The sequence below is a fragment of the Onychomys torridus genome, chromosome 11 (genome assembly GCF_903995425.1).
Source record: "Onychomys torridus chromosome 11, mOncTor1.1, whole genome shotgun sequence".
Taxonomy (NCBI): Eukaryota; Metazoa; Chordata; class Mammalia; order Rodentia; family Cricetidae; genus Onychomys; species Onychomys torridus.
Window position 1 is genome coordinate 60830602 of NC_050453.1, and position 25623 is coordinate 60856224.

Genomic DNA, 25623 nt, shown 5'->3' on the forward strand with positions numbered 1-25623 from the left:
TAGTTATAAAGTAGCAACAAAGACGAATGTGTGGTTGAAGGCTCCTAAGACCGTTGGAACTATGTGTTTTCTAATGATTGTGACCCACAGGTTAAAAACCACTGTCCTAGGGAGTACAGCTGATATATGAGCTGGACATCTGACCTTGCAGGCTAATGCCACTATATCTCCAAGGCCTGGAATGCTTGTCACCCAGGAGGGCCTCAAGGACAGGGCTTTGAAGGGGTTAATAGCCTTACTAGGGCCTTCTCAAATTAGCAGGCCTCCCGTGCTTCTCTGAGTATTCTTCCCTCCCACCTCTTTTACTTGCTAGGCCCAAAGCATAAGCATGGCTCTAGTCTTCTCCAACATGCCATCTGCCTTGGGGAAGACGCTGGTCCTCTATGTGCCTCAGTTTCCCTTTTATAAAGTCTGCTGGGCAAGGGAGGGTAGACACTGGATGATCTCCACGTCTCATCCTCCTGCACTGTGTGCTTGGTAGGAAGCCAGCTGTCCTATCCCATTCTACCTGCTTTGGGGCTGTGCTGGCCGGTCTAGGCCTGACTCTGTCTCTCTCTCTCTGGCCAGTGATGAGGACAACAAGCCTCTGCAAGGCAGCCAGACGTCTCTAGACGGCACCATCAAGCAGCAAGAGAGTGATGACAGCCTGGTGGACTACGGGGAAGGTGGCGAGGGCCAGTTCAATGAAGACGGCTCTTTCATTGGCCAGTACACAGTCAAAAAGGACAAGGAGGAGACAGAAGGCAACGAGAGCTCAGAGGCCACGTCACCTGTCAACGCCATCTACTCTCTGGCCTGATGGAGCACCCCAGTCACAGCACTGCTTTGCAAGTACGAGGGGAGAAGGGGAGATACAGCCACCACCGCAGACCCACCGCCAAGCCACAGCCACCTTCAGGGACAAGGGTACAACACGGGGGGTCTGCCAAGCTGTGAGGACCAGTGGCGACCCAGCTATCCACAACCCCCTCCCAGCGACGCCCCAACGCCCTGGGGTGTCACTAGATGGGAAAGCTAGAGCTACGCTCATCGGAGGGAGCCCTAGCTGCTTGCCCTATCTCATGGCCACCCTGATCTCGGCACACACGTATCCGTTTCTGTTACTTACAATCTTTTCTCTGTCTTCATTTTTTTTCTTTGTGCATCTTCTCCTTCCAACCCATTGTCTCCATTTTTTTTTTTAACTTTTGAAAAAAAAAAAAAAAGTCCCTGGAAAAAGAATAAGTGGGCTCTCTCCCCGGAAATGAAAAGATGGGCAAAAAGGATTGATCCCCAACACAACATGCAGAAAATCTGTAGTATTCAAGCTGCCACCGGGCCAGTGTGTTTCCGAAGGATGCCTTTCGCCATATGCCTCTCCCCACCCCCACCTCCCCACCCATCTGCCTCGGCCTTGTCCATGCTGAGCTGGGCTTGGCTCCTTTCTGGAAAATGACAGTGTTTTTTTTGGCAGGGAGAGGGTGGGCAGGACTCCTTGCCATGCTCTAGTTTGGTTGGGAGTGGGGTTTACCTCTCGCTCCTCGTCTTTACTCTGCCCCTGCTGCCAGAGAGTCTGAGAGTGAGCTGCAGAGAAGATGAGGAAGAAGAATAGGTCCTGATGAGAAGGATTGTGGCGACTGAGCCCCACGCAGAAAGAAGTGAGAACGTAGTTCCTGGGTAACAGAGCAAACCTCTGGAGAAAAAAAGGGGGGGAGCTGGGTTTGGACCTCTTTTGTCTCTGGCAGCGAAGCCCAGAGTGGAGGAGAGAGGACCACAGTTGCCCACCCAGTCAGGGTCTATGCTGCTACCCTCCAAGAGCTGGATCCCTATGATACAGGAGCATGGCTGGTGTATCTGGGGGTAACAATGCTGCTCCCCTCCCATCCTCTCCTTGCTCAATTGTGTTTGACATGGTATATGAATGGGGATCTGCTGCCCCCAGACTGAGCCTTTCTGTCCTTTCATTAGGGTACACATACATATCAGGGGACCATGAGGTGCACCGTACTAACAGTGCTGTGATGCCCCTGCCCGGAAGGACGCAAAGCTCTTCGTATGCCTTATGCAGCGCTGATCTAACCCTGCAGTTCCCAGATCCCTAGCCCTACTCTGCAAGCCTTGATGCCTCCAGTGATGTATGTCTCGGGACCAGGGCAGCCTATGCAAGTGTCCCCTTGGGACCAGAAACAACCACTCCACACATGCCCTTACCCCCCCACCACCCTAATGGAGACACTCGCAGGCCTGCAGATCTCAGCCTGAAGGTGCTGCCTTCATCCCCCACCTAATCCACTTTTGAAACCAAAGGTACCTTGCCTCGGCGACACAGAGAGATGGGAGATCTTGAGCCAGAGTGTCGCCCTGCAGCTGTGTGTGCAGCCTGAGGCAGTTGTGGGAGGGCAAGGTGGACCACAGCGAATGGATCACCTGCCACTGGCATGGCCTCCAACTTGAGCTACTAGTCAAGGGCCTAGGCAGGACCAGGGCTGTGCCCTTCAGAGACTTTCCGAAAGCATCATTTGCCATATGTTTAAGCCACAGAGGTATTAGCAATGCTTGTATCACTTGATCAGCGTCCGGTTGAAGGTCAAGCCCATAGGCACACCACACACTCTCCGCAGGTAAGAAACCATATCCCAGAGATGAGCCAATAATGTTTGAACCTGAGAGTGTGTCATGGTCCTTTGGCCCAACCCATGGCCAGCACTTGCTGCCTGGAGGCCTGAGAGATGGCTGTCATGGTGAAAGGGGACAGGGTAAACAGCAGGAGGCTGAGGATGGGGGTGTGCTCAGAGTCCCCTTCCCAGGCTCTCTTCTAGCACTCTGGAACGCAGCTGGGCATTGCTGCAGTATAGGTCACCATTCCTGGAGGGAAGGCTGGGGCAATGTGCCTGTCAGCTGAAGTGAAGGATCACCCTTTCCAGGAAACACTTGGATCTGGGCAGAATGGTCAGTTTCTCAGGTCTCATTCACATGGCACCATGCAGCTAGGGAACTCATGGCCCCAACAGCAGGCTTTTAGAGAAGGGGACTCCTAGATGCCACCGTGGCTATCCCTGCCACCGACAGCCTGGAGAGGGCTGCTTTGGAACTTAAGAGTCTGGGGGAAGCAGTGAACCCTTAGGCTGTCTTTGTGCCTCATTCCAGGGCTCCGCCATGCTCAGTACCCTCCTCCTCTGTGTATAAAGAGAAGGTCATGAACTCTTCTCTCAAGCTGTTGTTTTGTGGGTGCTGATAGCCAACCACCACTGATCACAGCTCTCCTGGCAGGGACAGACAGATCTGGGCTGGAGATGTCAAGTAAAGATGGCAGGTGCACACAGACCAGTTGCAAGGTGGAGGAGGCAACTTCTTCACAGGGAGGGGATGGCCACTTTCCACACAGCCCCCCAGACCCTACCCCAACTCAGCAGGAGACCAGTATTGCCCCTCCCTAGACCTGGATCTCAAGCAGCCATCCCAAAGCAATGCTTAATCCTGCCAGTGTTTTGCCTGTCTGGTGGGGGCAGGGGAAGGCTGTGGATCATCTTGCAGTGATTCTGGGTGTTTATCAAATGCTCTTTGAGCATCTAGTCTGGGCCAAGGCTTGAGCCCTGAATACCACGCTAATGAGTGAGGTCAGATGTGGCCCCTGTCCACACAGGGCTGATATTACTGGAAATGAGTAGATGAGTTAGCGGGACACAGAGTTGGGAGCATGGTGTCCTTGTTTGCTTAGACTACAGATTGCGTCAAGTCAGAAAGGAGAGGCTTCCAAGGGAGAACTTGGTCCATTGAGCCAATAAATCTGGGCAGGGCGTGGCAGTCAAGATGAGCAGGGTTAAACAACCAGCGTTGTGCTTCTTTAGGGTGTCTGTCTCCCCCATTTGGCCCTCTTTGAATACTCTTGTTCAGAGGTGGATTCGAGGTACAGGTCAGGATCAGCTGCCCCTCACCCCACCCTGCCTGGGATATGGTGAACAGGATACGTGGGTCTCTGCACAAGCTGACACGAGGGGGAAAACCAGGCCAGCTTCTGCCCTTGCCTATTTCCTCTGTCTCCAGAGGTCAGGGAAGGAAGGACCACCCCCTCCCAACAAGGTCTGGAATGATCACTGGGCATAGAGTCAGCCGCTGACTCCACTCACCCCGCAAAGGGAATAAGAGAGCATGTCCCTGGTTTCCCTGAACACAGTATTGTAAAAGGAATAGAAACTTCCGTGGGTATTTGTAGAGTTTCTGGACAACCTCCCCACCCACCACACACCTGTGCATACACATGCGCATGCACAAAGCAGTCCCACACCCTACTGCAGAGCAGTGCTTCCAGAAGGGAACAGTGCAGATCATGACATCATCTTGCAGAATGTGAGTCCATATCTGGTTCGCTTGAGATGAGCTACCAAGGCCTGGGGGAGGGGGGATTTTGGGAAAGGAGAGACTCTCCGGATTGGGCCTTATTCGTGGGATTCCTGTGGACAGACTGTAGAGAAGAGAGCTGAAGGACAGACAAACAGGCCTCCACATTTCCTGACCCCTCCTGGGGACCCCCTGGTTAAGCCTGGTTCCCCAAGATGATGGGAAAGGAAAGGTTTTCTTGCTATGTATGAGGCTGTGTCATGGTTGCTCTGCAGAGGTAAAACTTCTTGGTCCATCCATGGTCTAAGACTGAGGCCAAGACTCACTTCTCAGAGGGAGGATATTGCTCAAATGCCAGCCCAGAGCCCATTCCTCACTTCTGTCACCTTGGGGTGGGGTGTCCTCCAACCAAGTCCAGCAGCCTCTGTCCAGTGCAAGCCGATGGCCAGGATAAGGTCCACCCAGCTGGGTCACAGTGCTCCCTTTTTACTGAAGCAAATGTCCTTAGGTGAATTTCACGAGGTAGCCTAGGAATCCTATGTAGGCAGTCCCCAATTCAAAACAAGACATCTCAAGGCAGTGATAGAGAATGTGGAGTGTCAGGAGCTTCAATGCCCTGGGGGACACAGGTGGGCTGGGCAGAGCTTCCCTTCAACTCCGTGGCCAAATGCCTTTTAACACAAATGTGCTGATAAGAGCAGCTGCTGCCACAGAGGGAGATGGAAATGGAGCAGAGCCAAGGCATTTCGCTTAGGACAGAACCGGATTCCTGTGTGAAGGAACCTCAGAGCTGATCTGATTGAAATGGCACACTGTACAGAAAAGGAAGTGGCAGTGCAGGAAGGGGAAGATGGCCAGTGAGGGTGCTGTTAGGACTTGAACTTGGACCTTCTGACTCCGTGTCCAGTGTTCTTTCATCCCACCACAGCTGCCTCAGCAGGTGTTGCTTTAGATCTGTCCTGCTTATCACCCTGCCTCCTCTCTCTACAGTATACTTACACTCCCAGAACCTCCCGGTGAACAACAAAAAGGCTTTGCCTGAGTCCGAGATCAGCCAGTCTGTGATAGTCCTCGGTTAACTCAGCCAGGGACTTCCAGGCTGCCTAGCCCAAGGCCAGAAAGTGGAATGGTGAGCCCAAAGTTGTTACTATGAAACCTGGACTGGGCCCCAGAATGGTGTCTCTCGCTTCATCCATCACACACCAGGCCTTCAGCATCCCGTATTCCTCAGAAGTGAGGGCACGGAGGGGGTTCTCTGTCCATTCTGCCCTTGACCACAGAGTCTGCAGGTGCTGAAGGGTAGCAGGGCCCAGGCAGGCTTACCACCCTGGGATCTGCCAAGCTGGAGTTCAGCAGATGTAAAGACTTCCATGAAGCAATAAACACAAAAGTCTGGGAGTAGATATCCAGAATTTTGTGCACTCCTGGTTTTTGTTTTTGTTTTTGTTTTTCAAAATTGCTGCAGATCAGATGACCCTGACCTGCTTGCTCTTCTGAGTCTCAAATGTGATGTCCTTGGTCAGTGTTTTCCCTCTGCCCGGCTTCCCAGCTCTTTGCCAACTTCTTCTGAGCTGATGATCAGTCACCTGTCACACGCCGCTATCTGTCCTGGTCCCACCCTCAACCATGCTGGATCCTGGAGGACCTCTTGCCCTGCCCCCAACCATGTAGACATCTCTCCCTTCCAACATGGTGTTCCCTGTGTCTCCATCCTGCCCCACATTCCTACACACACACATGAATTGGTCTAATATTTTTTCTATTGGTTACACATTTAACTCCCCATGGCAAGCTCACTTTAATCCCTCTCACATCATGTCCGTCCCTTCTTGTGAGTTATTGTCATTAACCAACTTCGTCAGTGACAGATGTGTATCTGAGGGTGTCATGCACGACCTTCAGCGGGGACTTCTGGGCCATGGAGGACTGTCTAATACATGGACTTATAAACTGACTGCATGAGCAATGAAAAGGCCAAATTATTCAGATTTTTTTGAATCACTGTAAAAAAAAAACTGATTTCTTTTGTATAGAGAACACTAAACGTATAATAAAAGTTGTTCAAAATGGACCTGAGTCATCTGATTTGTTTCTTTTCTTTGGGAAGAGGGTTGTCAGAGGATTAATAACAGCAGTGAATCTAAGGGTTAGACACAGTGATACATGTAAATATTCCCAGCCCTCAGGAGGCTGAAGCCAGAGGCCCAAGGATTTGAGCTATACAGTAAGTTCAAGGTCAACCTGGGCTATATAGAAAGAGCCTTCAAACAACAACAAAAAATGAGGGTCCAAAGGATTTCCCACAGGTACCCGGCAGCATTCCCTGTTACAGAATTCTGCCGTTCCAGCCCCCATCTAGAAGTTAGTCTTTATTTGGAAAACGCATTTGCACAATTTTGTGTTTTAAATGTAGAGTGAGTGAGATAGGGATGTATATGGTCAAGGAGACACCTTCTGGCTAGGTGTAGCTGTGTGCACACACCACCTAAAAAGCATCACGCTGAGGAAGCTGGGACAAGGAGAGGAATCGGCAAAGGCACCCTGACCTCCATCCCTGCACTCTGTGCATGGGGAGACACTAGCTGACAGGGAGTTCTGCTCTGTAGAAAGAGAACTGTGAGTTCCTAGGTAGAAATGGGGAACCAAGGCAAAAGGACCCCCAAAAAAAATTTAGACCCAACTCTCTTGAGCAAAGAATCAGCAAGTAACCCTCAACCCCTAGCTTCCTCGCCTTCCGAGAGGCCTCACAGTGGGTCACTGACTTGAGAGGTCGCTGTTGCACTAGATAGAGTGTGACCTTTATTGCCAGGTGGGCTTCCTTCTTGAACTGTTAGGTTACTCACTGGTCTGCCACCATTATCTCTATCAAACCTTCTTGTCACTCCCAAATTATCAAAGTATCTCTGGAATTGATTCCTACGTCCATTTGCTACTGTCTCACTCTTGGTTCAAGCCAATAGAGTTCTGGGAGAAGTGTTCACAGCACAGACTATGACCTAAAGCTGTTGTGACCTCCCTCCCCACCCCACCCCCACTTCTGGCCTTGAACACTTGATTCCAGATCCTGACTCTTTCTAGGTCCCTCTAAATGCTTTTCTCCAACATTCCTCCCAGACTCCTTGAAGGTAGCTGTAGCCATTGTTCTTGATTCTCTCTCTCCTCCTCCACCACCACCACCACCACCACCACCACCACATCATGTGTGTGTGTGTGTGTGTGTCTGTGTGTGTGTGTGTGTGTGTGTGTGTGTGTGTGTACAGGGTCTCACTATGCTGGTCTGCACCTCTTGGGCACAGGCAAACTTCCTGTCTCAGCTTCCAGGATAGCTGAGACTACCTTATGCACGATGCTTTTTGTTGTTGTTGTTTTGTTTTGTTTTGTTTTTCAAGACAAGGTTTCTCTGTGTAGTTTTGGTGCCTGTCCTGGATCTCACTCTGTAGTCCAGGCTGGCTTCAAACTCACAGAGATCCGCCTGGCTCTGCCTCCCAAGTGCTGGGATTAAAGGCGTTCGCCACCACCGCCCGGCCCTTATGTATGATTTTATCCAGCTTCACACATCTTCAGCCATCAGCTCTGCTGACACCATCCCAAGGAGTCTTCCCTGACAGCTCTGTGTTCAGGGGTTTGAATCCCCTCACTGTTGACTCCCTGACATCTACTTTACTCATCATGGGGTTTGTCATGGAGACTGTCTATTTCTGTGACTAAACTGTGAATATCCTGAGTACAGGAGACTTTGTTTCCTCATCTCTGCTTCTAGAGACCAATGCCTGGCATTGGACTAAATGAGTGGGTTGGTTGAATGAGTAAGACTGCCATTCCTTTGAAAGAAGTAGCTGGGCAAACTCAAGTATCTGTTTTCTTCTCTGCCAGTACTGGACAGATAGATAAGTACTGAATGAGCAATGACATTTCAGGATGGACCTCGGTGTGGGGTCCATTGGCCAGTGTGCAGAGCCATCCAAGGAGACAGGAATGAAGAGATGAAGGGACTATCTTATTTGAAGAAAGCCAACCTCCATTCGACGGAGGCCAGACAAAGCACCTGCCTCTCCTCAGAGCCCTGGGGACCCCTGAATATGTCATCCTTCATCCCTGTCTCCAGAAGGCTGTGCCTCCCAGCCCATTAGAAATGCTAATCTCCAGCTTGGAGTTGGTTTAAAGGCCCCAGTAGGGAGGAGACGAGCCATCTTCGGATGTTTATTAAGAGCAAAGTCTGTACCAGCTATTTCCCAGCTGCCCCCAATCCTGCAATCAGGGAATTCATTCCATCCCCACTGCTCAGCAGCATATTACATGCAGAAATGCAGGCACAGCCACTGCACACCCTCCTCCCCCATACACACAACTTAACGCATCAGGGCCCATTTGTTTGATGTCAGTTCCTGCTGGAATAAGGACTAGGCAGTGGGCCTCATAGCAATTTGGAGGCACAGCTGCGGCCCAACAGCCCAGCCCCAGCCCTCATCTCCATCCCCACCCTATAATTTGCTGCTGATTTGTGTAGACCCCAGCGCAGGGAAACACGGCTTACCCAGACTCAGTACACAGGGACCTTGATCCCTGACTTGGGCTTATTAGGAATTCACCACAATGAACCCAAGCAGGCATCCTGACTGCAGAGAGCCAGCAGCAGTCAGAGAGTGGGGTGGTTTCACTCAAAGGCAAAGATTCTCGGTACGGATTTAAAAGCTCCTGGGATTGACTGGGGGCTGACAAATAGCAGGTGTGTGTGTGTGTGTGTGTGTGTGTGTGTGTGTGTGTGTGTGTGTGTGTGTGTGTTGATGGTGGTCCTGTTTAATAGAAGGGAGATTGGAGACTTCTAGGCAGTCTAGGGGAGCATTGGAATGGTTGAGACATGCAGAGGAAAGATCGGAACAATACTGTCCATGTGGTTCCCAGCCCAAGGCATACCAGAATCTCTTGGGAACCGGGAGACATTAAACATCCCCAGGTCTAGGGTCAGAAACTCTGGCACATGCTATAGAAACTTTGCTAGTGCAGGTGACACTGGCTGCTGCTTCAGGAAGATGGAAGAGTCAGAAGCCACCACCTCTCATGCCCTCCACTGGACCGTCATCATACTCCATGAATTTGCTTTGAGTGGGCAGAAGTTTCATCAAAATCAGTGAATTCTACATCCAGACAGGAAGGAAGATTGAGAAGAGGGAGTCTGGGTTGGAGCCCTCAAAAGTGACCAGAAAATATGGGAGGGCCTTTGACTTTCTCAAGCCATGCGCCATGCAACTCTCGGAGAACTGAGCCGTTTATAATACTGACAGCGAAAAGGCCAGAGGGTACCAGATGGCCTTTGGGTGACTACAGTCACATTAAGAAAAGGGAAAACAGCAACACCGCCCCTGTGATGTGCACTGTATGTGAATGGTCCCTATTCTTTTGCAGGGCTGGGAATCAAAATCAGGGCCTTCCCCATGCCAGGCAAACACTAACACTAAACTATATCCTCAACCCTAAAGGGTCCCTTTTAACCTTCCCACAGCCCTTTGAGGCAGGCACCCATATCCTATTACACATGAGAAAACTGATTCCAAACAGCAGCATAGTGTACCCAAGGTAAAAGGCAAGGCCAGAAGTAGGTGCCAGGCCAGCCCACTCATATGTATATATATATATATATATATATATATATATATATATATATATATATATATATATATATATATATATATATATACACCCTGCCTCCACTGCTACACTTGGGGTGTGAATAGACATCTAAAGAATCACCCTGAAAGGTGCAGTCCAAGGGCATTGTGCCAGGGCAACCCCTGCCAACCTGTCAATATGCTCCAGCAGCGTTCCACCCTTCTTCACCCTGCTCTGGCAAGGGTGCCCAAGAGAAGTTCTGGGCAGTAACCAACAGGGGCAGTGAATCAATAGTGTCCCGTCCTTCCCTAGCCTGTCATGAGCTCTTACTGGAGCTCCTGCAGATCCTGCAGATAGATCAGGCTCTAGCTGTGTGGCCTCCGACATGTTACTTAACCTCTCTTTGGATGAATTCTCTCATGCACAAAACAAAACAGGGACAGCCTTTTTAACTTGTGAGGGTCAGGTTAGTTAAGGTGTGACTCCAAGAACAATGTGTAATTGCACTTTTCCTCTCTTCTGAAAAAAAAAAAAAAAAAAAATCCTTCCCAGCCTGAACTCCACCTTCAAAGCCCGCCCCACTTTGTAGCATGCCCAAATCCAATCATTCACAACTCCAGTTCCTAGGGGCTCTCTCTTCTCTTGCTCCCCTGCTCTTGGCTTTCAGCACAAACTCCACAGTACTACAGCAACTCATCTCTTCCATGCCTAGCCAGGCTACAAACCCCTGGAGAGCACAACCAGTGCCCAGTGCCTCCTAGACACGTGTGGTTCCCAAGCCGCTCCTCGCTAGGCACACTAGATGACCTATATGGTCATGTTGACTGATCTCTGAGACCAGTGGTCCCCAAAACAAGCAGATGCTGTTGGCGGTTAGTTGTCAGCATCACTGACAGCATCACTTCCTGGGTGGTTTAGTAATTGTGGTTTGGGGAAAGAGTGTGAGGAAAAAGTGTGCCTTCCTAAAATTTCACATGTCCAGTGGGGTGGGAGCTATGATGATTGTCGGGAGCTGAAGGCTTGTCCTGCAGCCCCGTTAACTTTCCTGAAGTCCCCCAAGCGTCTTGTCTCTGGTCCAGGCCTGGGAAGGCACACTCATTTATCTCAAAGTGCCATCATTTTTCACCTCTCCTTGCTACTCTTTCCAGGACTGGTCTGTCCGTGTAGATAGTGAAGGGACACCAGCTCACTCGAGCGGGGCTCTGGCAGGCCTTGCCCTTCCCCCCATTCCCTCTGCCTTGCTAAAAATTGCTAGATTGCATTCCTAAAGCTAGCCACTGGAGGTCTACTCCCTTATTTGGCCACTTCCTTCTCCTGAGACTGACTACCAAGGTCCAGCTTTCAAAGTACTAAAGTCCAGCAATCAAAACCCCCTTTGGTCCACCTAGTTTACATGCCCAGTCAGAATTAAACACCTCATCCTAACACGGGGTTTCCCCTTTTACCTTTATAAACTGTCATTTTCCTATGGATCACACATCTGTCTCTTCTCTATCCAGAAGCAGTCCTTTGTCTCTCTGGGGCAAATATCCCTTACCCCTCTCCCTCCCCCCCCCCCCCCCCCCCCCCCTTGTCTTCTATCTCCTGTCTTTGTCTCTTATTCCTACCCTTTGTCTCCCTGGAGCAAATAAATCTTTGTGCTGACAACTTCGCCTTGGGGTGTCTTGAGCCAACTTGGGGTTCCCTACAGATAGAGCCCACGTGATTAAAAGGAATATGGCTAGATGTCCTGTCCTGTGGTCAGTTACCTGGGACAAATAGAAGACCTGGGCTTGTCCCAGGTAACTGACCACAGGACAGGACTCAGCCAGCATTCTTTCTACATGGTTTTACAACATTGACTTTGATGGAATTAAAGTAGTTTCTTACTCCCCTGGGGCATTTTACAGTGAGTCTTGGAGCCTAATTCTCAAACTGGGAGCTACATACAGACCATGGACATGGGATTGAGACTTCCTCCCATCTAACTCGAGTTCTAGGAGACAGACAAAGACCATTGTCAATTCAATCAGCCACGCCTACATAAGAGTTCAAGGTCAACCTAAGCTACATAGCAAATACCAATTTTAAACAGCCAGAAAAGTTGGAGGCTAACCACTGCCAAACTACCAGGTCCCAGCACAGTGCATGTGAACAACAAAACCGAAGTCTTTCTGAGCCGTAGCCTCAGGCTCTTTGCCTAGTTTTCTGCAGGGTGGTGTCTGGCATGCCAGGTAGTCAAAGCTAACTGGACTAAACCAGCGCAAGGCCTCAGGGTGGGCAGCTCCTGTACTCCTCCACTCCCCATACCCACCCCCTTCCGCTTCCAATTCTCCAGCCCCTTTCTAGAGCCTTCGAATGACTCTCCAGGGTCCATCAGTGGCTTTTAACTGAGCCCCCAGCTTTCATCCTATTAGTGAGCCGGGAGTAATTATGACTTCATTAGCCAAACAGGTTCTTGGTTCAGAGACTCTCTCCACAAAACCAACACACACACACACACACACACACACACACACACACACACACACACTGGGCTTCCTTGCTTCGAAGTCTGTCCCGCCCCCCCCTCCCCACCCCCCACCCCCGGGGGGGACTCTGGCTAACAATGCAGGCAGCTTGGGGGAATCTGGCAGGAAAGGGGGGAAGAGGCCAGGATGCTAGCCAATGAGAAAGAGGCCCCCCTGCCCTCCACCGCGGCGCATCTGTCAGTCACCCCTGGAGAGGCTTGACAGAGAGGAACGGCACTCAGCAAATGAGGGGCATGATCTCTCGCATCTGTCTGCTGCTCCTTGCCCTCTGGCCTGGTTCACCCTTCCAGTCATGGACGTAAGCAATAGCTGGTTCCTTGCCCGGATGGACAGGCAGTCTGCTTGGCTGAGGGCTCTCCCAATTCCCGGCAGCATTAAGAGTGTCAGGCGTCCCTGGCTTTCTTGCCCCCATTTGCCCATCCTGTTCTTCAACTGCTGTAGTTCCGAGGGCAAGAAATCACCAGGGCCGAAGGGCAAGGACAAAGCAAAGACAGGCCGCTGGGCTGGAGGACAGCTAGCCAGTCCTCTACTGCCAGATCAAACTGTCCCTGACACCTGGGAAAAACCCGGCAGCTCTCACTGCATGGATCCATCTCACACCTCAGTAGCAGGAAGTGCTTTCTTTGGAGCTAAGTTAATTCTAAATTGCATTAGAACTATCCACACAAGAAATTGCTTATCACCTTTCTCTTTTCCCATGCCGTTAATGGATTTAAGCTCACAGAGCCCAACCTTCCTGCCTCTCAGCGGCACCCAGCCAAACAAATCTGCCCCACACCTCTCTAGATCCTGCAGCAGTACAAGGCTGCTATTCTTGCAGGTCAGACCAAAATCCTGGATGAAGCTGGTCTGGTTGCCCACTCCTCTCACCCCCACCAAAAAAAATGCATGTCTCCAGCAGACCCTCAGACACGTGCTCTTTTATCCACAAAGCTTCCAAAGAGATCTGGCTGCCGCTTCTGGGGGCTTTGCAAGTAACAGCTGGTGAATTCTTATTCCTGCTGAGGGCCCCTCTGCCTGGGTCCTCTATCGGCAAGATGCCATCTGCTGGGGCTGAGTCCAAAAGCAGAAAGATAGATGAGGTGACCTCCAGACAGCCCTGTCACTTTCAAGACTCCAAACTATTGGCAGCCTTGGCCCTGGCTCTGGCTCTAACCTGACCTTGTTCTGGCCCCAAGCCCAGTGACTCAGCCACCTCTGCCCGCCCTCTCCCAACTCCATCCATAAGCAGCCCAGAGGCTAGGCAGGAGAAGCCATTCCTCGCCTACCAGGAAAGGGAGTCCCCAGAGGCCACCCCAGCTGTGCCCCCTGTGCCCCCTTCTTGTGTTCCCTCAAAGCAGCCATCCTTTTGTTAATTCTGCAATTTTCCAAAGTGCCGGGAGCTCTCATCTGACAGCCGCGGCATCTGTTCCTCACACTTCCCAGAAGGCTGGTGGGATCCTTGCCAGCCTCCCCCCAACAGCTCCCCCAACCTCACACTCCTTCCGTGTGCATCTGAATTCAGGCCCCCTACTCACCGTGTCTTAGTAAGGGCCCTCACAGCTCTCACCATATCCACGTCCGTGACTGGAGTCCCTCATCAGGTTCACCTGACCGAGCCCATGGGCACCTGTGCTGGGTCCTTAGGGGACTGAGGAAATACGTTCTTCCCCCATTTGAGGTTCATCTAGGTCCTAGCGGGTATAGGAGCCACACGGCACCAGGAAAGTCTCACACACGGCCCTTCCCATGACCCATCATCATCTTCCAGCTGTTAAGTTCCAGAAGTTAAGGCTGGGCCCCAGCCCAGATAACCTACAGGGGTTCTGGCCGACCCTGCCCCCTGCTGTGGCACAGAACATCTCAGTCCAGCACTGGAGACATTTGAGGTCAATTGGAGATGAAGGACTATCCTTGGAATGAAGGGTGCTTAGCAACATCCTGACTCTCACTCAGAAGATGCCAACACCCTCCCCCCAGCACACACACCCTATCATGACAACCCCAAATGTCTCTAGACATTGCCAAATGTTCTCTGGTTGACAACTACTAAAGCTAATGCAAAAAAGTGACCCAGTTCCTAAGTGTCAGTGACTTACACCCCATCGTTTTGGATCTAGGCTCCAAATAAGAGAGAAATGTCTGTAAGGGAGCAGGTAATAAATATTTCTGCTTTGCAGCCATACAGCCTCCATTGTAACAACTTATCGGCTATTGTGGCGTGAAACAGCATGTGAACATGTGGCTGTGAGCCAGTCCAGCTCATTTATGAACACATGATGTCAAATGAATGTTAGCTTCCTTGTCATGAAGTATTCTGATTTGTTTTCACCACTTAAAAATCACAGTGCCTTCTTAGCACAAAGACAATAGGGCCTGGTTTTAAAGACCTCAGAGATCTCTGCCAGACCTTTCTGAGACTGTCACAAAGCCAAGGGCAAAGGCTGAAGTTGCTGAGGAGGCCTGCTCCTCTGGGGATGGTAAAGGATTACTTGCTCTTAATTCTAGTACTGTTTCTAGCCCCACGGGGGCTCCTCAGGAACAACACACTTCCAGGGCCCAGTGCAAAATAAGTCCCTTGTTTAAAACTTATCCTTTTTTGTTTTGTTTTGTTTTTCAAGACAAGGTTTCTCTGTGTAGTTTTGGTACCTGTCCTTGATCTCGCTCTGTAGACCAGGCTGGCCTTGAACTCACAGAGATCTGCCTGCCTCTGCCTCCCGAATGCTGGGATTAAAGGTGTGTGCCACTGCCTCCTGGCTTAAAACTTATTCTTAATTCCAAGATGGCAGTAGTAGAGATTCAAGCCAGGCTCAGCCTCCCCTCAGCTCCCACAGTACACAGCCTCTGAGCAACTCCACAAGCTGCAGCCATGAAATTCTCCAACCTCGGCTTCCCTCCCAGGGAAACCTGTATCTCCCCACTGTCTTCTAACTGACAGAGACCTGGTGCATCCAGCCAGCTCTGTGACCCTGGAAGATAGCCCCTCATGGCCCTTTGGGCTGCACTGTCCCATGTGCAGCAGGCTGAGATAGTGAGTGGGCTGTAAAGCTGAGCCCTGCTCCCCTTGCCAAGCTTGAAGACTAAAGCATTCTGCCTTCATAAATGGCATGCTTTAAGCTTGTCTATCTTCTACATCTCCTCTCTGTCCTCAGCCCCACTCTAGACTTGGTTCTGCACCTGTGTGCCGGCTTTGTTTGACATAGGTTGACCAGGGCACCAGTGCTAGTGTAGGAAAAGAAATCGCCCTATGCTCAAACACGTTGCTCTCTACCTCCATCCCGGTCCCCTAAAGAGAAATGGATGTCCTACGCTGAGCATCAGACACTAAGCCAAGAGACAATGATATAAAACGCAGTGGTGAAGGCATTCATCACAGCACAGTAGTAGCCTATGATGTGAAAAGGGCAGAACCGGAAGGGTTGGTGTGGGCCTAATACATGAGAGTGGGGGGAATTTAGCCAGTGAACATAAGGGAGATCACTATTCCAAGATATAAGCAGTACAAAGACATGCAGTAGGAGAGTCCAGATCTTTCCAGAAGGGGTAAGTGGGTCAACATGGCTGACGTGAGCTGAAAAGTGTGGACTAAAGAATCATAATGCCACAATCTCTGTGTGTCAGGGAAGGAGCTGGGGCTCCAAGCTGCAGGAAGAGTCAAACCAGAAAGTGTTCTTACCTGATTCAGACTGAAGCTTAGACTTCCAGCATCCAAAACAGCGAAAAATAAATATCAGTATTTCAGATGTCTATCCTAGGGTATTTTCTTATAGCAGCTTAAGATGGAGCATCAGAAAAGGTGAAGGGTCTTGTTTTAGTTGGATTCTCCACAAAAACAGAATCACACAACCAACTCCTGGCCTTCCAGTAGAGTTATGTCCCAATAAACCCATTCAGATCAAATATGTAAGTTAAATTGTATTTGAGGGCGTGAGGGGTGGCTCAGTGGCTACAAGCACTTACTGTGCAAAAGTGAGGACCTGAGTTCAGACCCTTAACACCTACATAAAAGCTGGGCGTGATCATGTGCTCCTGTAAGCCCAGCACTGGAGCAGGGGAAGGGCGTGGCAAGAGACAGGAGAATTGCTGGGCCAGCGGAAGAAAATTAAATAGCAAAATGTGAAGTATTCTTTCTGTTGAATGAACATCATTTCTTTAGTATTATGAAGTAAAAGCAAAATCTCAGGTCATGTTTGTGTACATGCAGAGTGTGTATTACATATGCTAGATGTATTTTGAGGAATTGGCTTGCATGACCGTGGAGGCTGGCCCGTCTGTAGTCTATGAATGGAAAAGCCAGCAGCCTGGAATGTCTCAAGCAGGAATTGTTACTGCAAAAGCCAGGCTTGGTGGTACACACATACAATCCCAGAACTGAGGACATGGAGGTATGAGATCAAGGGTTCAAGGCCAGTCTCAGCTGCAAGAGACCCTATGTCCAAAAACAAAATAAATGAGACAAAACAAATTAATAAGTAATGTTGCAGTCTTCTGTCAGAGTTTATTTCTCAGGTATAGAACAGTCTCCATCTTAAGGCCTATTAACTCATTGGATAAAGCCCCACCCCTTGTCAAAGATCATGTGTAGTATGAATCTTAAAGGTTATTAATAAAATCAAACCTGAGGCCAGTTATTGAGGTGAATGCTGGAATATCAGAGAAGCAGAACAAGCCACAGCTATCTCACCTTGCTAGTTCCTCAGGTGATCCTGTTTCCTCAGACTGGAAACTTCTGAGTCCTCATCCCAATGAATCTCAGCTGAACTGTGCTGCTCCAAAGTCAAAAGCTTCTAGTTTCTGGTCTTCATGCCTTATATAATCTTTCCCTTTCTGCCTCCACTCCCTGGGATTAAAGGTTGGGTTTCTGGGATTAAAGGCATGGATCACCATGCTTTTAGCTGTTTCTAAAGTGGCCTTGAACTCAGAGATCCAGCTAGCTCTGCCTCCCAAGTGCTGGGATTAAAGGTGTGCACCACCACTGCCCAACTTCTGCTATGGCTTACTCTTCCCATTTTCTAGCCACCATTTGTGGCTCTGTATCTAGTGGCTGTCTGTTCTCTGACCCCAGATAAGTTTATTAGGGTGCACAATATTGTGGGGAACACAATACCACAGTCATATCCATACTTAAGTCGATTGATTGCAGACTTTGTCCACATCTACCAAATGCCTCACAGAACCACTAGGATTGTGGGTTTGGGATTAAACAAACCCAAGTTCATGGGCCCATAAAAGTGACCATTATAGCTCAGGGTTTGAGTTCCCTGGGGTCCTCCACCAGCTCACAGCCAACAAGGCTTCAAGGAGGTGGGTGTGGCCAAGGACTCTGTCTAGCTGCAGCTGGAGCCACCTGCCCTTGAGCCCTGGCAGAGGAGGAATAACTCCAGCTCCAGCCTTCCTTCAGGGTCAGCATGGTTCTGCTGCCACCTCAAGAGGGACCCACGGTAGTAAAGTGACCTGATTAGGCCATGCCAGGAACTGAAGCTCACGCCAGGTGTAGAAGGGAGCAAAGGGTCCCTGAAATAAAATTGTGGGTAACCCCACAGAGATGGTGGAAAAGGAACCTGGGAGTCCAGCTGAAAGGCAGCCAGACAGCCAGTCAGTTTTCATGTCCTGTATCTCCATCAATCGCTCTTCTTCTGAACCCGCTCCATCTTCGTTAATTCTCAGGTGATTTCAGTAGGCCAGATCAACCTTATCTGTTCTTGCCCTCTCTTTCTTTTTCTTTTCCTTTTCCTCCTTACCTCTTCTGTTTACTCATCTCCTCTCCCACAGATACACTGTGCCTCAGTCTCCAGAGAGATGGCACTGCTTTGCATCATCTGGTAGCGTTTTTACCACCCTCTCTTTGGTCTTTCTTTAACCAAAATTCCCTTATCACCATCCTCCACGTTGTTGCTCCTTCAGTGTCCTCTTCTACTTACATTCCCTCGTTTACTTTCTGCCACCCCAGTGAAAATCAGTAATCTTCCTGTTCTTTTTCTTCCCACTCATACCCACAACAGCTAATGCATCACCACACACGGTGCTGTCTATGTCCGTTATTCCCTAAAATAGTTAGCACTTAGAGGGGCACTGCCTTTTTTCTTTTTGTAGTTGATTACTAGATCTACTCCCGGATAAAAGCTTTTGATACAGATGTATTCTGCTCACTGGGGGAGATGGGATGGAGATATCAGAGGAAAAGGACCCGTCAGTCCTACTGTAACCCTCTCCCTCATGAATACAGCAAACACTTCCACTGAAAGAAGAAAAGTGACCTAAATTTAAAAAAGAAAATCGACCTGTGATCTAACTCCCAATGGGCAAGTCTCAACACAAAAACACAAGTAATATATAAAAAACAACAACCAAAAAACAAAAACAAAAAACAAAAAACAAAAAACCAAGAGAACATGTCTCCTCCAGAATCTAATGGCCTCCAGTGACAGTGACTTAGATGAAAGTCCAAAGAATTCAAAAGAATGATGATATATATGTTCAAAGAAATGAAGTAGGACATGAATAAACTCCCCAAAGAACACAAACACTGTAAGGAACAAGGAAGTCAATGCAGGGCATGAAAATGGAAATCAATAGCAAAATAGAAATAGAGGGAAAAAACTGAAAAGATGCTGGAAATGAAATTTTCAGTAAGTCCAATAAAAAGCAAGAGGAGAGGGTGACAAGATGGCTCAGTGAGTAAAGACACTTGTCACCAAACCTGACGACCTGAGTTCGACCCCCAAAACCCACATGGTGCAAGGAGAGAGCGGACTCCTCCTGCAAGCCTCCACACATACACAGATGCCTCCTGTCTGACCTCCACACATTCACCATGATGTGCACTCCCATAAAACAAAATAAATAATGCAATAATTCATTTAAAGTGCACTGGGATGTGTCACCAATAGAACAGATCGAGGGGAAGACAGACTATCAGGGCCTGTGGATGAGGTAAAGGAATTGGTAATTCAGTCAAGGTAACAATATCTTTTTAACCTATGGATGGGAAAATGCAGATCTTTGGAATACCAGTATAAGACCAAATCTATGAATTATGGGCATGAAGAAAGAGAAGAATTCCATGCTAAAGGCATAAGAAATATTTTCAACACAATAATCACAAAAAATTTCCTAAATCTAGGGAAAGAGAGGTCCACCTTGGTAAAGAAACCTATAGAACAGGACCAGAAAGAAACTCCCTACATCCCATTACGATTAAAGCACCAAGTATACAAAGCGGGGAAAGGTGCTTACAAAGAGCAGCAAGAGAAAAACACCAAATGGAAACTGACTTCTCAACAGAAACTTCAAAAGCCAGAAAGGTACAAAATCACGGTGTTTCAAGTTCCAAAAGACCACAGCTACAAACCTAGACGGCCACAGTTACCAACCTAGACGACGAGAATAACCAACCAAACTGTCATAATCGGCGGAGGAAGAATAGAGTGTAATGATAAAAGCAGGCTGAGGAAGTTGATGACCACTCAAATAGCTCTGCAGAGGATGCAGGAAGGAATTCTTCAGACTAAAGAGAATTATAAACACATCACAGAGGCTTGAAGACAGGAGACAGTTGAGCAGTATTAAACGAGGGCTAGGAAAACACCTACCAGTACAACATCAACCAAATGACAGGGATCAATGCACACCTAAAGACACAGGAGACAGACTGAAGTAAAATATAAGGTGCATCTATGTGTTGCCTCTACAAAAGAATAAAAAGGGGTGTTTCAAGCAAATGAAAGTAGAAAACATGCAGGGGTCCCTGTTCTGATAGCTGACAAAACAGATTTCAAATCAAGATGAGGTAGAAGAGATAAAGAAGGTCATTCCATGCTGATTAGGGGAACAGTCCATCAAAAGGACACTATAGTTCTACACATCAAATACAGATGAGTCTAAAATCACAGATTAATCTCAACACAGTATTAATGAGTGACTTCAATACCCCATTATCCCTAATAGACAGATCATCCTGATTTAAAAACAAAAAAACAAACAAAACAAAACATTAAAGTTGAATGACATCATAGATCAAATGAACTTAACAGACATCTATAGAGCATTCTACCCTAATATTGTGGAATATGCATTCTTTGCAGCCCATGGAACCTTTTTTAAAACTGATTCCTATATTAAGACACAGAGCAAATCTGAACAAATATAGAAAAATTCAAATTCTGATATCAATGTGGTAAACCTAGAAATCAATAGCAAAAAGTTTTTCACACATATTAGATAATTAAAAGAAGATAATTCACACAAACTCATGGAAAGTAAATAACAAACTATTAAATAATGAGTAAGTCACTGAAGAAATCTAGAAGGAAAAAAATTCTCAGAATTGAATGAAAAAATAAGATATAGCATACAAAAACCTATGGGATATAATGAAAGCAATCCCAAGAGGGAATCTCATGGCTTAAAGTACCTATATTTACAAAATCAGAGAAGTCTCAAATAAATAACTTAATAATTTATCTTAGGGTCTTGGAAAAACAAGAACAAGCCAAACTCAAAAGCAGTAGATATAAAGAAATAATTAAGGTCAGGATTAGAAATCAATAAAACAAAAGCAAACAAAAAGAATCAGTGAAATGATGAGTTGGTTCTTTGAAAAGATAAAAAATATTGACAAATCCTTAGGCAAAACAACCAAATGAAAGAGAAGACCCCTAAGAAATAAATTAGAGCTGAAAAATGAGACATCACAACAGATACCAGTGAAATTCAGATCATCCTGAGGACAGACTTTAAAACATATATTCTGATAAACCAGAAAATCTAAACATCCCTTGATTATCAAAAACCCTGAAGAGACTAGAAATGGAGGGAACATATTTCAGCACAATAAAGGCACAATATATATGGAAAACCTATAGCCAATATCATGCTAAGTAGAGAAGAATTCAAAGCATTTCCACTAAGTTTATGAATGAAACAAGGATGTCCCCTCTCTACCCCTATGCATCTATGACTTCTAAGTCTTTAGCTGGAGAAATGGGATAAAACATGCACAAACAAGGAAAGAAGTCAAAGTATTTTTATTCCCAGTTGATTGGATGTATATATCATAAGAGACACTAAGGATGCCACCAGAAAACTCTTTTTTTTTCTAAGTCAGAAAACTCTTAAAGCTGATTAACACTTTCAGTAAAGTGGCAGTATACAAAATTAACATACAAAAGACAGTGGCTGAGGGGTTGGGGATTTATCTCAGTGGTAGAGCGCTTGCCTAGTAAGCGCAAGGCCAGGGGTTTGTGATCCTCAGCTCCCAAAAAAAAAGAAAAAGAAAAAGAAAAAAAGAAAAAAGACAGTGGCTATCAAGAGACACCATGACTAAGACAACTCTTATAAAGAAAAGCATTTAATTAGGGATTTATTCCATTATCATCACGGCAGAGAGCATAGTGGCAGGCAGAAAGGCTGGTGCTGGAGCAGTAGCTAAGAGCTTTACAACCTGGTCAGCAGGTAAAGAAAGAAAGACTGGGTCAAAGAAGGCTTCCAGTGACACACCTCCTCCAACGAGGCCACACCTCCTAATCCTTCTCAAACAATTCTTCTCGGGGCGGGGTGGGAGGGTGGCAGGGGTCGGCATGGACAACTTAAGCACTCAAATACATGAGCCCATGTGAGCCATCTTCATTCAAACAGCCACGGCGCCTTTCTATGTCAACTTGCTGAAAAAGAAATCAAGGGAAACAATCCCATTCACAGTAGCCTCAGCAATCAATCTAGCCAGGGGTGTAAAAGAACTCCACAACGACAACTTTACAACACTGAAGAGGGAAATTGAGGAAGACACGAGCGGATGGAGAGAGCCACGCTCATAGTTAGGGAGAACTAATAATGTGAGATAACCATCCTACAAAAGCAGTCTGCAGATTCAGTGGAATCCCCATCAAAATTTCTGTACCATCCTTCCAAAAGAAAAAGAGGGAAAAAAATTAATCCATGTGGAAGTACAAAGACTTCCCACAGCCAAAGCAATCCTGAGTGAACAGATGAATGTGAGAAGAATGAATGTACAGAGCCATAGTAACAAAAAGTGCACGGCCCTGGCACAGGAACAGACGTACAGAACAAACGGAATAGACCAGAGGACCCAGATGTAAGTCACACAGCACCTTCCCTCGGTTGTTTGCAAAGATGTCGAAAACGCGTTAGAGAGAAGCCGCGTCTTTCACAAATAGTTCTGGGGAAATTGGATGACTCCATGTAGAAGGATGAAACCAGAGTCTCCTCTCTCACTCTGCAGGAAAACAACTCCAAGTGGGTCAAAGACCTTTAAAGAAACACCCGAAACTCCAGACTGCTAGAGCGAGAAGTAAGGACGACATTTCAAGACACGGGCATTGGGGAGGCATTCCTGAAGAGCACCCCAGTCACTCAGGAAGAAGCCCAACCCCCCACAAATGATATGTCACAAAGTTAAAAGCTTCTCCGCAGCAAAGGAAACAGTTAATCAGGTGAAGACGCAGCCTACAGAATGGAAGAGGATCTTTGCCAGCTATCCATCTGACATAGGATGAACATCCAGACTTTACAAAGAACTAACTAACTAAGAAACAAACAATTAACCAATGGAATAACAAACTGAACACAGAGTTCTCAAAGGGAGAAATACAATGGCCAATAAATAGTCTTTAGATGCTCAACATCCTTAACCATCAAGGAACTAAAATCTACTTTGAGATTCCACCTTACCCCAGTTTGATACAAATGGCAGCAAATGCTAGGGAGGGTGTAGAGAATATGGAAGGCTAACCCACTGTTGGGGGAGTGTGAGCTGGTGCAGCCACTGCGGAAATCAGGGTGGAAGTTTCTCCAAAAAGTAAAAATAGAGCTTCTGTATGACCCAGCTATACTACTCCTGGGCATATGCCTGAAGGACTCTATCTGACCACAGAGACACTGCATATCCATGTATATTGATGTTGTATTCACAGAAGCCAGGAAATGCAAACAGCTTAAATGTCTATCAACTGATGGATGAAAAATGAAAATGTGGTACAGATACACAATGCAATTTTATTCAGCTATAAAGAAAAATGAAATTTACAGGAAAATGGTTGAAACTGGAGAATACTAAGTGACCCGAGTCCTCCAAAAACCAAGAGCATCTGTTTTCTCTCGTGTGTGGATCCTGGCTTCTGACCTCCTAGACGAGCAATTGTGTGGGAACAAGTATGTGTAGAGCACAGGAAACTAGAAAGTGGTCATGAGAGGCGGAAGGATGCTGTAGAGGAGGGAGAGTCATTGAACACATGGGATACAAAAGGGGAAGGGGATCCGGGTGTGCACAGGTCTATACAGTGCGGGACACAGGGAGACAGAGAGAAGAGGGTGGAGGGAGGGTCAGCTAAACATGCCATAAGGAAGTCTGATACTTGATAAGCTAATCAAAAATAATTGTATGTATATGTATATGTGTGTGTGGTATGCATGCATGTTCTCATATTCATATATATATTGACATGTGGGAATGTGGCAATGTAGATGCACATGTGTGTATATGTATGTGGAGGTTCAAAGTTCATGGTGGGTGTCCTCCTCAATTGTTCTCCATTTTAAAAGAACTTTTCCATTAAATTCATTCGCTCATTTATTTATATGTATGTGTGCCTGTGTGTATCTACAGGTGGGCACAACTACATGGGATCAGTTCTCTCCATCTAACATGCGGGTCCTAGGGATCAAACCCAGGTCATGTGGCTTGGCAGCAAATGCCTCTACCCACTGAGCCATCTCTCTGACCCCAGCTCTCCTCTCTTTTGTTGTTAAATCAGGGTCTATGGTTGAACATAGAGCTGGCCAGTTCTAACTAGTCCACCTAGGCAGCTTGCCCCGGAGGCCCGCTGTCTCTATCTCCCAAATTCTGGGATTACAGGTCACCACCACACCTGCCTGGCATTTTATATGGGTTTTGAGGACCCCAAACTCCAGTCCTCACACTTGCATGGCAAGCCCTTTATCCTCTGAACCATCTCTCCCCAGCCCCCCAAATCAAATGAATTTTAAAAAAGAACAGTTTGGACAGAGGTACCCTGTGTGCACAGATAAAGTTGACCAGAAGCCATAGGTTATTAAATGAAAACCCTAGTGTCATTGGATACCTCCTGCCTCCCTACAAGTTGCTGGCCAAGAAACCCCCTGAGGCCCCTGAAACAATACAGGCAATCGCCACAGCTTCTGGTTGCCCATCAGAACCAGATAGTAAGACCTGATTGCTTGTAGTACAGAAGGAAATCAAGCTGGAACAGGGCTGGAAGCTTCCTCCGGGTTGGCTAGCCTTCATAGTGCCAGGAAGTGCTATGCGTCTGCTGAGGGGGAACGGCTGCCACTAGTCTTAGCTAGCTGTGGATCCTGTGCGCAACAATGCCAACTGGCAAGCAAAGCGATCCCATTGGTGCTACAGTGGCAAGTCTGTTACGTGGGTTAATAGTCACTTTCTGATTAGATCTGATGCCTGCTCCACAGGAGAAAATTCGTATCTGCTAAAATAACCCCCGTCCAAAACCCATGTCTGGGGAGGTTACAGGTCCTGGTGTGGAAGCTACGACCGTGGTTTTGCTAAAGGACACGATGTACACATAAAATTGCCAAAGTCCAAGTTCCAAGACTAAATGACGAATGCCCAAGCATAGTGGTGCATCTGTATCACTCCTCCAAGGCTCGGAGAAGATCCCAGAAGAAGGTGAGGAGAGAATGTAAGAGTTGAAGAAATGAGGGCAGGTGATGTGGGACACTGACTTCCTGTATGACTGGGCTGTGGCGCCCTTGAACTCACAGCGTCTGTGAGAATCTGATCTGCACAAGATTGGGCCCCACAGCATCCTTTTATGGAAGGGGGATGAGCTCACGGGACCCCACTCCTCCTTGAGAATTTATACAGTAGTTAGTGGTTGATGAGGTGATCTTCAGGGCCACTATAAACACTCTTTCCCGTGTGCCTGTAAACAACCCCTAACGAAGCACATTGAATCACCACAAAAAAAAAATAAAAAGAAGACATTAAAGTAGGAGAGAGGCTGGTTTGGAAGGAGATTGCTGGAAGAGCTGATCAAGCTCCATCATGGACCTGTATGAAAATGTCATAATGAAACCATCACTGTGTGTAACCAATGTAGATAATAACGGCATTTTTAAAAAAGAACATTCAAAGGCTACCTGCCTACTTCTGGATCACCACTAACCCTAAACCTCTTCCCTCATCCCCACCCCCGCC

At 47.6% G+C, this 25623-nt stretch overlaps 1 protein-coding gene across 15 annotated transcripts in view; it reads left to right on the plus strand.

Moving 5' to 3' along the window:
• The window catches only part of Nfasc (neurofascin), a 168916-nt gene extending 162528 nt beyond the window's left edge, over nt 1-6388 (plus strand). For all 15 annotated transcript variants that reach the window (XM_036202975.1, XM_036202977.1, XM_036202978.1 and 12 more), the window contains one exon: nt 568-6388. In XM_036202975.1, the coding sequence (XP_036058868.1) occupies nt 568-799 (232 nt within the window). In that variant the 3' untranslated portion in view covers nt 800-6388. The remainder of the gene's footprint in view (nt 1-567) is intronic.
• The last annotated feature ends 19235 nt before the right edge of the window (nt 6389-25623 follow it).